This window comes from Sceloporus occidentalis, unplaced genomic scaffold, assembly GCF_023333645.1.
Source record: "Sceloporus occidentalis isolate IW3139 unplaced genomic scaffold, rSceOcc1.0.p SCAF_87, whole genome shotgun sequence".
Classification (NCBI taxonomy): Eukaryota; Metazoa; Chordata; class Lepidosauria; order Squamata; family Phrynosomatidae; genus Sceloporus; species Sceloporus occidentalis.
In genome coordinates this window covers 849,143-861,995 of record NW_028317067.1, presented here as the reverse complement: position 1 = coordinate 861,995, position 12,853 = coordinate 849,143, and the positions used below count along the sequence as shown (strand labels likewise).

The following is a 12,853-nucleotide window of genomic DNA, read 5'->3' as shown; positions in this document are numbered from 1 at the left end:
ACGCAGCTCTCATGAGCACTAATGGAGTGTCCCTTTAATCACCAGGGAGTGACACATATATGTATACAGTACATGTCAGCACAGAGACGCACAATGTACCTTTATTGTTTATTTGCACTATTTTGTTTCCCAAACACATTTGATACAAATTTATAAACATAGATGTCTGTTTATAGGACTGCAGAATGAGCAAGTCCGCGAAACAAGCTGAACCCCTGGAAAAAGGGAAATAAGAGGAGGAAAGAGGGAAAATCAGCAGAGGAAAGAGGGAGATCAGAGGAGGAAAGAAGGAGGGGGGGTATTTTGGTTCTTCCTCCGGCCCATATGTGTCCACAATTCTCTCCGCCCCAATGATGGCACCTTTAAAACTAAGATTCATTTAAAATAACCTTTGTGCATGTATGTATGTGTGTATATCTGTATATCTATCTATCTATCTATCTATCTATATGTGTGTGGGTGTATGTATGTATAGTTAGCATTGCCCAGGTAGGTATCCCACTGTTTATCACATCTGATTCCGCACTACATTTCCCGGCGTGCACGGCGGCTAGTGATGGGCGGAAGCATCCTTCCGGTCACTAGGCAGTTCAGCGCATCCCGCTATTTGGAGCGGAGGAGTTGGCCCGCTAGCTGGCGCAGAGGATTCTGGGTCTTGTAGTCTGGAGGTGAAGGGTTTCCTGTGTGCTGTAGTAAGAGTAAAAGCTGCTCTGGATACGGGGAATGAAGCGAGACACGGAGTCTTAGCTGGAAACTGACACGAGTATTATAGACACGGGCACCGGGACTGCGGCACACAAGCAGTATTATAGAAACCCAGATACATGAATTTCTCCACACAGCCGGGCGCTGCGGACACTTCATATACAGCAGCCGTGCCATGGAGGAAGTGGATCGGATTCTCATTCATACTTTGCGGACCTGTGGCACGTAAGTACCCTGTGCTGGCACCAGCCCCGTGTAACCTATATAGGCACAGGATCACGTGACCTGCACCCCATGATGGGACTTGTTCCTTTATGCACCCCATCACATGACTGGCTGTCTCCTGCACTCCATCACATGACTGGCTGTCTCCTGCACCCCATCACACGACTGGCTGTCTCCTGCACCCCATCACACGACTGGCTGTCTCCTACATCCTCCTGCACCCCACCATCTAGTTCATCCCGCACCCCATCCTAAGCCTTGTCACCCCCTGCCCGTCATGTTCTTCCACACGCAGTGAGTTGCCCCCTCCTGCGTCTCAGTCACTTTTTGCAGCGTGCTGTGAGCCGTATCTTGTGACATCCTCCTCCTCCTGTTAGCTGAATCATGTGACGTGTGTACAACATGCACCTCGTCATGTACCATCTCATCATGCGTGATGCTTCATGTTGTTGTGTATAAAGCGCTTGACAAGTTGTTCCCGACATACCCATCATCCGTGGGATCCCGTGACGTGATGCCTGCATCCACTCAATATTACAGGTCACGTGACATGCTTTCCCTGCCCCGCCGTTGTCTGCCGCCACGTGTCGCTGAACCCCGGTTTCCAAGACCATATAAAGTAGATCAACCTGGAACTCCAAAATTTCCCAATCCTCTTACATGATCCATTCCCCCTCGTGTTAGTCATGTGACACCATTCATCATACACTTCCATGTGCCACATATGTGCCAGGTCATAGGACACGCTTCGGCTCTGCTCGGTTAAATGAGATGCTTTTGCCCACATGTTGTGGCATAAGGCTCCATACATTAACACACAACCAATGTGTTTCTTGGCCTGTTGATACTAATTCTAAAGCATAAGCTATTCCTTACATATAGTTCCCGGCTTAGTGTTCTGGGAGTGACTAATGGATCCTTTCATAGCTGGCAAAGCTAAGTTCACTGATTTTACAGTAAGTTTAACCAAAAAGGATAGCTATATTTATCTAACATGCTTGCAGATCTTTTTGTGGACATTATGTTGCCCTTTAGGAGAGGTTGAGACGTGGACCTCCGTGCTCGCTTGTACCTAGAGGGATACCAACAGCCCCCCACCGACGAGGCCGATGAATGCCAAAACGTACGACTGGAGTTGTTGGTTCCCTCTCGCGTTTTGGTTCCGACGGCCCTCATGGGCCGGATCAGGCTGATATGTCAGTGGAGGTTTTCCCCTGTAATACATGAGGGTGGATGTACTGTAGATATCATTCAGTACCTCGGACCAAACAGATGCGCAGATTTAAAGGTCCACATGGCCAACTCAATGTAGGACATGTACGTAAGGGTTTTCAGGTTGTAGCCTCTGCTGGGGATCGGACTGCTTGTGTCGGCAGTTACGTCGCGGGTCACGAAGTCTACTCCTTGGCTAAAATGTCCATTTATATCTCTAACGCCACGTCCTATGGGCATCAGCTAGAAAGCAGCGAATATAGAACATTCCAAGGAAGCTTTCTGTAGACTGTTGAAAAGAAGGTCTACAAAACATTAGCAGGTCTATGTTGGAGAAGATAAAGAATAGTTACTGGAAATGGAGAAAGTAACAACAATCTTACGGTCCACACGAGCTACAAAGGTGATAAACCAATGACCGCTCCTCTTTTTAATCCTTTTTTCCCCCCGTTCCTACAGTGAGGTCCCAGAAGACGTACAGAGCGTGCGACAGTTCAGCACCGAGCTTATTGTAGAGGCCGTGGTGAGATGTCTGCGAGTCATAAACCCCTCAGTCGGGGCAAGTCTCAGCCACATGCTCCCCCCGGGCATGTCGGCTCGGTTCCGCATAGGCACCAGTTTGGCTCAGGCTTGTCAGGTGAGCCGGCCCCTCCTCCTACTCGCCCCTCCTCCTACTCGCCCCTCCTCCTACTCGCCCCTCCGCGCTCTCGTTGCACTGGTTTTGTTATCATCGGCACACTATGTTATTTAAAAAGTCACTAAACTTTATAAAATAACCTTCTCTTGAAGAATACGAAGTTATTTTTAGAATTTGCTCGGAATTCCAACAAGTTACAAGTTTCTTTCTCTAAGCCAGCAGCTCGTATTTGAAATGTTAGGCGGAAAAGTAGGCTTTTGGGAGAGGTAGACACGAAATGTCTATTAAAGGTGCTGTTCCACCTACTATTCTGAATGTGATTGCCTTGCTTTTTTTTTATGGGAACACTTAGTAGCCACGTGGCACAATATTTTGTCTAAGTGGAACAGCACCTTTAAATGACAATTTCTGTATGCTTTAGCTCTACAAAATCAACACTTTCACTAAAAGCTGTGTGTGTTATTTGTATTGCCGGTCATTGCCGGTCATGTGTGTGTGAGATAGACAACTTTAGCCCAAAATTCTTTAGAAAAGTAACTAGCGTGTTAGGACTATCGTCATGTTTTGAAGTCGGTGAAGAACGAGACGTTTCTCAGGTCCCGAGGTATTGCTGATGTTTCAAAATCTGTTATTCTCCCAGGACCTGGGATATTCTGGGGAAATTGGTTACCAGACGTTTCTGTACAGCAGCGAACCCGACATCCGAGCGCTTCTTATCTTCCTGGCAGAGAAGCTCCCCCGAGACTCGCACGAGGACGCTCATCAGCCAGCAGGTACCTTCTAAAGGACACAGAAAAGACTCGCTGGTACATTTAAAACATGGAGGAAGATTATTATTATTACTATTATCTTTTACACACAGTGATTTATTTAAATTGTACTCACAGAATTATTACTGTAACTATGCTGTGTTATTGTTAAAATAAGTTTTTATTGGCTATTTCATATTTTGATTATATCCAAAAAAAACGTTCTCCTTTTGCAGGAAAATCTACCATCCTCCAAAGAGACATTGCAGCCAAAATAAAACAACAGATGTCTCTCCCTTGGGTGCCTCCTTTATGTCGAACTGCCTCTCTACAACGATCTCAGGTATGTGCTCCCGGCGACCACAGGGGGGCAGTAGTGCTTCATAAAATAAGTCCAGGGATGTACATTTTTAGGACTTACAAGAAGGAGCGTTACATGGGAATCTTAAGAAAAGTATAGTTAAAATGATACCATTTATTGGCTAACTGAGAGTTTAATTGCAAGCTTTGGAGGAGACCAAGTTGTTAGGTCCCTTCCTCGGGCATTAATGAAGCTAAAACATGCCTGAGGAAGGGACCTAACAACTTGGTCTCAAAAGCTTGCAATTAAACTCTCAGCCAATAAATGGTATCACTTTAACAATACTTTTCTCAATGCCTAGCATGGTACAAACCCTTTTATGATAGTAATTTTATACAGAGTTATAAATCTTTGGTTAAAAATCTGTTTTCTGAAGTTTAATAAAGTCTGGGTTGTTTTTTTTGCCATTTCAGAGCTTGTACCGGTTGCATTGTTTTCATTCCCAGCCTCTTTCTTTGGCTGGAGATTCTTCCATGAAATCCGTCCCAGCTGGTAAGATACATGGGTGTCTTAGCTACAACATTCAGGAATCGGGAGGGATGGACACGTAGACGTCTTGCAACGTGTTGGACCTCTCAGCCGCTGTTGTGTCTCTTTTTTTTGTAGAAAGGCAGGAGTATTGGGCCAAATACCTCCCGTTTGTGACTGCACAGCTGCCCCATGTCTCCTCCGTGGCTGCGTCCCTGCTGGAAAGGAACACTGCAGAGATCAGCGCCGTGCAGGAATGGGAGGCCGAGTGGAAGAGTCAGGGCTTGGCTTCTCGCTTACCCCCCGAGGTGAGTTACCTTTAAGGTCCTTTAAACCAGGTCTCTATAGCTCACCTCCATTTTTGTATCGGAGCCACGTCTCCCACCAGCGACCTGCGCAAAGTCCCCCATCCCTCACGAAGTAAATGCAGTGAGACATACTTAGCCTGTACATCTACCATTACCATGCGATTACCATTTGGCTTACAGGTGATGTGGTTCTGCTACATCTGATGGTCTACCTTTTGGCCAGCCCTGTTTCATGCCACAGATCTCAGCTTTCCTGGATGATTCCTCCAGTCCACCTTTAAGTCTGCCTCCCAAAAATAGTTTTATCACTTGTCACATGTTTATTTGTCTTGCCTGCAGGATTACCGCAGTAAGAAACGCCAGCGACTTCAGAAGCGAATACAGGATCGGCTACGCAAGTACAGCCAGCTCCTGGTAGAGAATCAGATTCCAACGTCTTCCTCGCAAGACCTCCTGGACGTCTTGAGGGCTTTTAACGTGGAGGGCGCAGCGGATCAGCACAAAGGGTCTAGATTCACTCATGCCCAGAAGTTCACACACCAACAGGTATCTCTACAATTCAATCAAAGGGAACACGTGTTAACACTCGAACATTCATAAAGACTCAACGTCCAAGGGTTTACTGTCATAATTCTGAGTCTTACCGTAGAGTAGCTAATCAAGAGCAGTTAAAGTTTTACGTGTCTTCTCTTTAAATTATACTACAGATGGGATTAATACCCTGTTTTTTTGCCTGTTTCCATACTAATTTTGATGCATTCATTAACAGGATCCTCAAAAACTGAGAGAGCAAATGCAAAGAGCTACAGAAGTTCTTCCCAAGAAAGACACACAGGTAAAGAGATGCTATAAGAGACGTATTTGAGGGATAATAGCGGCAGATGGTCTAATGGCTGATTATATGGAGTTTCAGGTGACGGGTTCGCTAAGGGTTATGAAAAAACCCTAAACTACAGTAAATTGTGGTCACTATGTCCCCAAATCATGCATTTGCAGAAATGTACGTTTCTAAATTCTGTCTTTCCATTTCTGCACTGTTAGTTTGGTTCTTACTTTGACCAGGAGCATGCGCCGTTTCTTAGATTGTGTCCAGTTTAGGAGTAGCCAACGTCTCCGGCGATACCCGTCGGGGTTGACTCCCTGGTCGTCATCACAAATGACTTAAACGTCTCTGGGAATGGTTATGTCTGATTGCTTTTTTTGAAGTGTTGTTTGTTTTGGACAGTAGGTAAGACATAGAGGATCTTTTGGGCTGCAGGGACTGTAATTTTATGTTATTGACCACCTCTGCCTATTGCCAGGACGAGGATGCAGAACAGCGGGAGTTGACATCTTTGCAGCAACAAATTGATGTAACGGAGAAGGAGATCCAGGAACTCACTGAAAGCACCAAACTTCTCCAGCTGACGTTGACTCAGGTGAGTTGATTCACAAGTGTTTATTAGAGAGAGGCAGGAACCTCGCGCTGAACGTCTGTGGCTTCTCATCTCATTCAGGTTGGTGGGGAGGCCGGTGAGATGCAGCAGCAATGTGAGGAGAAGGAGAAGGTGGTCAGAGTGAAGAAAAGAGCCGTGGAGCTGCTTCCAGACGCAGAGAACAACCTGACCAAGTTACAGGTAGACTGTAAATGAGAACCACCAGAGTCAATACACAATTATCTGGACTCACTAACCAGCTCAATCTCAAAATGACCGTCATGATAACGTACGCACAGAGCCCTAAGTCAGTAGGGAATCACAGTATACCCTAGTCTCTATACTACTTGGCGTATGAGTAGTGATCTAAATTTCTGCTCTGTCAGTGTACATAAAGGGCTCCAAATTACTAGCCTGTCAGTATACGCGCAGAGCCTAAGCAGCTAGTGTGTCAGTTTAAAGAACCCTAAGAGGCTGCATGGTGTGTATGACAGATCAAGGTACCCGCAAAGCCACAAAACAGAAACACCAGAAACTTAGACTTCATCTCCATGAAACGTTCATTGAGTTGCATTCAGAATGGATGAAGCTGCTGTGTCCCGTTGTTTTATCCAGGCTCTGGTGGACAGCAGTGCTCTTCGGATGGTTAATCTCGTGGGGCAATGGGAGACTCACCGCGTCCGCTTGTTGGAGGAATATCGAGCTCTAAGGAAGGCTCACCAGGAGCAGGAGGTATGTCGTACCGTCCCTGGTTCTCTCATTAGGTTAAACTCAAAGGCCCTGTGATTGTTTTGTATGTTAAAAATTGTATAAATGGAGGGCAATCCTGTCTGCTAACAAAATCCAGTCGTTAAAAATCTGCTTATAACGTGATCTCGGCCGCAGCTGTACAGAACCCAAGCAAGGATCCCCAGATCGATGTCTCGTGGATCACGGGGTCCATCTAAACTTGGTGGTGGCAGTGTTTGTCTCCGACCAAGACATTCGTTGGCTAAACTTTCAATAACATAAAAACACAGCTGTATTATATACATTACAGGTTATGTATCGTCTTCTCCCTTCCCAACATGTCAACACGGAGTGATTGGTGAATCAAACCGCAATCATTGTCCTGGGCATCATGCAGCCGTCATTTCCAAACAGAGGTTATTGACCTGTCTACCTTATCACCCCATGACCCTATTTAATCAGAAGCGCTGGGTGTCTGATACGCTCACACACATTAAGTGCTGGTGAGCAAAGTCAATTTGGTCAAGGAAGGAAAATTAGAACGGCCATTTATTTTTTTTTAAAGTAGGAGCTGTATTTTGGTCACACTCCTTTGAGATCATACTACAAGAGTGAGCCCCCTAAGCAAGTAAGCTGTCTGCATTGGGGTCTTATTTGCTGAGCTGTGGTTAGATCATCATATTTGCCAGTATGCACCTGACCATGTCTTCCCGCTGCTCGGTGGTATCTGTGTAAGCGGTTTTATAACGGGGGCATCGTGCGACTAGGAGGGTCGGATTTGCACACAAATTACTAATACAAATTGTTAAAACTCGTGGATTTTTTTCTGTTAAAAGTACAGAAATGCAAACTTATTGTTTCATTTTATGTTAAAACAGGGTTATTGCCTTTTCATGCAAGAGAACATGTATTATTATGGTATACTTTTCTGTTCCACTGACTCCATTGTTATTAGAACAGTAAATAAAACTAATATAACAGGGCCGATAAAAAAAACCCAAAAAACAATATAATATTTAAAAGGGCCAAGAAGCTGAAATGTGTCGATTCTTCTTTTTATTGTCCGTCATGTCCCAGGATGAATCCTCACGCTGGATGAAAGAGGCTAAAGATTTGTACGACAAGATTCGCGGAGCAGCCGACGAAGCCAAACGCAAGGAGGAACTCTACAAGCAGCTGGTGAGACATTCTCTGCTTCTGGGGCTTTACTTATCGTAAGCCTGGTCCCTTTTGGTGGTGTTCTTCGTTTCTGGGGCTTTACTTATCGTAAGCCTGGTCCCTTTTGGTGGTGTTCTTCGGTTCTGGGGCTTTACTTATCGTAAGCCTGGTCCCCTTTGGTGTCGTTCTCTGTTGGCTTCTCAGAAGGGTTCACCCAAGGAAAGAGTCAAGACTCCCAAGGACCAGGTCCCCATGACTCTGACTGGTTTATATAAAAATGTATAGCTGTGTCTCCACCGCATTTTATTACATGTATGTACAGATACCAGCAGGTTCTGTACGCTATTACAATGATGTTAAAATGACAAATTGGCAATAACATTAAACCCACGTTGAGACCTCGTGCAGAAGGAGAAGAGGGCCCTTAATTTGTTCCTGAAAGCAGAGGACTTCTTAAAGTTTTGGCTCCTAAATCCCATTTATGAAAAAAATGTGTTCCCCTTCTTTCAAAAATCCATCATATTTTGTTGTATTGTCTTCATTGACTCCCACGGATATAAGTTACAGTTTTCTGTATAAGGATGTCCTTTTCTACTTCAGCTGCTTGTGTCCCTTACAGATGTCCGAGTACGAGTCTCTGCCCAAAGAAGTTTCCCGGGCCGCATATACCCAGCGCATCCTGGAGATTGTGAGCAATATAAAGAAACAGAAGGAGGAGATTACCAAGGTACGACACGGACTGGGGTTACAGTTTTGGATGTTTTTTCAGCACATGGACCTCCTTGGAGTATAAGAGGTCCCTGGGGTCACGAGTTAAGGAGACTGCATAGAATCCGCACAGAAGTAAAGGGTCAGGTCAGGTCATAAAGTCCTGTCCCTGTCTTAATCTAGACACTTTCTGGATAAGTGTCAAATAACAAAATAAATTTAATTTTTTATTCCAGATCCTCTCGGACACCAAGGAACTACAGAAGGAGATTAACAGTCTGACTGGGAAGGTGGACCGGACCTTCGTGGTTACAGATGAGCTTGTGTTTAAGGTACAGTTTCCTCTCCAGGTCCTTCTTTGTCCTCCTTGCTTCTGCCTAACACCTAAACACTAAAAATGCCAGCCTAACACTAAGTTTTTGTTACTTAGGATGCCAAGAAGGATGAGCCAGTCAGGAAGGCTTACAAATACCTGGCTGCTCTTCACGAGGTAAGAGGTAGAAGTGGGCAAAGTGTGGACCTTAACGTCCGTTTAAATTCACAGTTTTTCAGTGTATTATCAAATAAAGCTAAGGTTGTGTCTGGCAAGCGCACCTGCACACTTTCGCCTCTTGGTGGCAGTATTGGGTTGTCTGTTTATTCAGATGCAGGATGATAGAGAGGTGGCACTTTTAAAGAGACCGCATGTGTCCACCATCCGTGACACTTCTTTTAAATGAAGAGTCACGGATGTTGCTTCACTGATTGTGTGCGTCTTTTTATTTCTCAACATATTTTGGCGATCCGTTCATGCTTGCATGTGTATATTTCTTATCCCTCCAGAATTGCAGTCAGCTGATCCAAACCATTGAGGACACTGGGACAATACTTAGAGAAATCCGTGATTTAGAGGAGCAGGTATGATAGTAGTATTTTTTTTTTTTTTGGGAGGGGGGGTTATTGTGAGAGCTGCTTGGTCTTGCTTGAAAAAAGGAAAACATAAACCCCCCCTGTAATGGTTGATTTGGTAATTAAGTTTTATGTTCTCATAATATCTGTGCACAGTGTGTCTTAGTGTAATGATTCCTGAATGGATATTTGCGTATACGACAATAATCACCCAACCACCCCAATTATAGTTGTGGCCCCGGACAGCATACAGAAAAATCATACGTTAAAGAAGAACTCCCGCCATAATATTTCTGTGATCTGTTCTGACTGTGTTATTGTAGCCCAGTGTACTAGACAAACACCCTGACTCCCTATCATGACACCCTTACTTCATGCGGTAAACAATAGAATGGCTCAGTCTTAATGCCCCATTTGGACTTCCTGGCTAACTAAAGTCTATGGAGGAAAAGACTTCATTTGCATTGCCAAAAAAATATCGGCTCAATGTGGTGTTTGAGGTGAGAGAGTCACCCAAGATAACACATGATCCACATATATGACCCTCCCTGCTCTTCCTGCAGATAGAGACAGAGACCGCCAAGAAGACCCTGAGTAATCTACAGAAGATTTTAGAGGATTATAAGGCCATCAAACAGGAGAATGCCATTTTGCTGGGACGTGTCAAGGAGGCCTAAAAGATTTCATTCCACGAAGCCCCGTCTTCAGCTTTTTATAGCCGAGGCTAAGCGGGGATCTCATTTATACGTGTACTGGCTGCGTAGCGGGCATAATACTCTATTCTTCAGATTCATTTGTAACACAGAAGGACTCTCCGTACTAAATAAAACACATCTAGGTAGACGTGTATGTATGGATTTTTTTTATTTTCACTTCTGTATGTGATCTGCCAGGCCGTACCGAACAAAGAGAGGAACGTGGGAGCCGTCGGTGAAACGAGACTCCAGGGCTCCTGCGCCATTTAATTTAGAAACTGGTGGAGACGCTGGGCCTGAATGCACCGCAATATACATAAAAAGTATTATAATTCACTTTAGACAATGGATCACAATTTGATTCCTAACCATATCAATAACCAATTTCCATTTCAAATAGCTTGTTATTTTACATGGCAGAATCACCGCAGGAGATTATGGATAAAAACACGCTTTCTTTTCAGCCTTTTAACACATCAAAAAACACTCAGCTGTAAGGATCATCGCTGTCTGTGCTGATTATCTGTAAAAGGTTTCGAAGGCTTCAGTCTCTTACTACAGCTGTAGTGACTGCGCACGATGGGATTTGTAATCTTACAATAGATAGAGTACACAGAATTATATATTCCTGATACTTTCCAATGTAGCCGTTTCCCCCGAAAAATTAAGCTTTATAAGTGGCGCTTGATGTGTATTCAGGAATACAAGCTCCCACCTGCTGGGATAATGCATTATAAAATGATGTATATTATTCTGTACCGACTTTAATGCCTTAATGGCAAAGCCCGTACATGTACGGGCTCAAAATGCATTGTTTTCAATGGGTTTAGGGACCGCCCATTGTCCTTAAGGGGTTAAAACATCTTGGAACCTGTTCAGATATATGCTGTATACAAATGGTAATGATTCTTCTGCAACTGTTTTGTAAAAGTTAAAAGAACGGCTAGAATCTATTCCTGCATGCAGGATAACTTGGTGACGGTTATTCTTTTTAATGAGAAAAAATAGCATGTACTGTTCTTTCAATCGCTGCTTTTTTCAGTGATTTATACCCATTCCCAACCCAGAAGTATTTTTCTCACCTATATTTTAAGAAAAAAAACCAGCATTAAACATTCATAATGTTACATGCTGTCAGACCAGTGCGTTTTTTTAAAATGTATTTTCTAGGCAAAAAACACACTTAGAGCTAGTCTGAAATTAGCAATACATTTGATAATATTCCGTCCTATTACATTCTCGCTCTTATAGATCTCTGAATCCCTCTGTCGGGGTAAATCTCTCCCTTGGATCCTTCGCTCTAAGCACTTAGCACCACACTTGGTGTTACGGGCTCCTTCATTCTGGAAAACACAAAGAAAGTGAGGTGGGTTGTGGGAGATGGGTCTCTGTTTTTTTTTTTAAATTCCTCTGTATTTATTAAAAATAATTTTTTTTGTTAAAAAAAAAAAAGACACAAACATTTTATCAGTAGATTCTTCCTGTTAGAGTTATTTTTCCATGGGCTGATAGAGCTACTTTTTCTAAAACAAACAAAAAAACTAATGATTTGGAAAGGAGAGAAAATAGAGAATATTAATAAAAACAGTATCATAATACTATGGACAATGTAAATAACTACTGGCCATTTATTCAGAAAACAGAGAAAGTATTTCCCATGTAAACCGATGCTGGTGCCATTTACAGAGAGGGCTGTAAAGCTCAGGCGTTCACTGCCTTGCATGGCGGTGATTGTCAATGGCATTGAGGCCTTTATGAGTGGATAGAATCCTTTTTTCCAACATCTAATTATCCGGAGATCCCAATACCGGCCATAGCTGTTGGTCGCCGAGGGCAAAGCCACGATAAGGGGTGGGGCCACAAAGAGTGGAGCCTCATAAGGGGCGGAGCCACTCAATGTTGCACGGAGAAGCACTGATTGCCTGTCACGCATGTCTGGAGACCCCACTCCTTGTACTTATATCTTTGAAGTAAAGACAGTGATTGAAAAATGTTTTGATTGAACAGATGTCCATGTCTCTCTATTTCTCTCTCTTCTTTCTCTTTATCCCTCATCTTTTGTCCCCATTCTCTCTCCCCTATCTCCTTATTTCTAGCCTTATTTTCCCCTTTCCCGTTATCCCTCCACCTTTTAACCATCTCTCTTCTTTCTCGCTATGGCCCCCTTCTCACAGTCTCGCACCTTTTTACCCATTGCGCTTCTTTTTCCTTATCTCCTCTTCTCTCTATCCCTCCCCTTTCTATCACCTCATTATCTCTCCCTATATCATACTCTTTAGCTCTCCATTTTCATACTATCTTTCCCCTTCTCCCCATCTCTTAACTTTCTGAAGTCATGTTGTGTCTCTGTGTCTCTGACAGTCCCTTTTTCGGGCCCAAAAAGCCTCAGTCACTATTCCTCCCCTGTTGCCATCTTCTCGTAGCGCCAGAGGCGTAACTAGAAACCTCAGGGCCCCGGTGCGAGAATCTGTTAAGGGCCCCCCCACCCCAACCCATCTATCCCTTTCTCACTATCTCCCCTCTCCCTCCCTACCCTCCCTTCTCACGATCTCCCCTCTCCCTCCCTACCTCCCTTCTCACAATCTACCCTCTCCC

At 44.1% G+C, this 12,853-nt stretch overlaps 1 protein-coding gene across 1 annotated transcript; it reads left to right on the top strand.

Annotated features, from left to right (window-relative positions):
- Window positions 1–880: 880 nt before the first annotated feature.
- Window positions 881–10,240, top strand: LOC149284856 (coiled-coil domain-containing protein 22-like). Its single transcript, XM_089496121.1, has 17 exons — window positions 881–930; window positions 2,602–2,779; window positions 3,420–3,552; window positions 3,765–3,871; window positions 4,303–4,381; window positions 4,496–4,665; window positions 5,005–5,211; window positions 5,435–5,500; window positions 5,967–6,083; window positions 6,162–6,281; window positions 6,696–6,812; window positions 7,887–7,988; window positions 8,587–8,694; window positions 8,912–9,007; window positions 9,106–9,165; window positions 9,498–9,572; window positions 10,127–10,240. The coding sequence occupies exons 1-17, from the start codon at window positions 881–883 to the stop codon at window positions 10,238–10,240; spliced, it is 1,899 nt and encodes a 632-aa protein (XP_089352247.1).
- The last annotated feature ends 2,613 nt before the right edge of the window (window positions 10,241–12,853 follow it).